Source organism: Phytophthora parasitica, assembly GCF_000247585.1.
Source record: "Phytophthora parasitica INRA-310 unplaced genomic scaffold supercont2.4, whole genome shotgun sequence".
Lineage (NCBI taxonomy): Eukaryota > Oomycota > Peronosporomycetes > Peronosporales > Peronosporaceae > Phytophthora > Phytophthora nicotianae.
Genome location: NW_008648990.1, coordinates 1,514,791 through 1,515,297, shown reverse-complemented (window position 1 = coordinate 1,515,297; position 507 = coordinate 1,514,791). Strand labels below are relative to the sequence as shown.

The 507-nt window shown below is 51.1% G+C and overlaps 1 protein-coding gene across 1 annotated transcript; it reads left to right on the top strand.

Moving 5' to 3' along the window:
• Positions 1–98: 98 nt before the first annotated feature.
• On the top strand, positions 99–479 carry PPTG_21289 (hypothetical protein; the record flags this gene model as incomplete). Its single annotated transcript, XM_008896542.1, has 1 exon — positions 99–479. A coding segment is annotated over exon 1 (312 nt), but the record flags the coding sequence as incomplete, so codon positions are not given.
• Positions 480–507: the final 28 nt, after the last annotated feature.

Sequence of the window (507 nt, the reverse complement as noted above, 5' to 3'; positions counted from 1 at the left end):
AATTGAATGACCAATTGACGGCTTTGAAGCGAGCACGCCTTAGCACAAGCGACGATGCTACTCGGCTGAAATGGCAGGCAATCTTGTCGAAAGAGTTGGTCGAGAGGGTGCAGGCCGAGGCGCAACAAAACCGTGTTCGAACAGACATTGAGCGTCGCGCAGCCATAATGCATAAACTTCAGGAAGTAATCGACTCACACCCGACTGAAACCCGCGACCAAGTGTACGAATGGGAACCGGACGACGTAAAATTGTACGCCAACTTCATGTTCGAAGTGGTTGCAGCTCACGCACGTACCGATGCAGTGCTCTATGACTGTGGTCTTGGAGACGCCGTCCCGTCTAATACTAGTTTCTACAAGCCTGCTCGTAAGAGAGACGCGCTTCGAAACGTTGATTACTTCGAGAGCACCTCGTCGTTTACCATACCCAGTACATATCCAAAAGCAGCGAACGCCATGTTCGACTCGATGCGTCAAGTTCACCGTCAAAATCCTCATCGGAAGC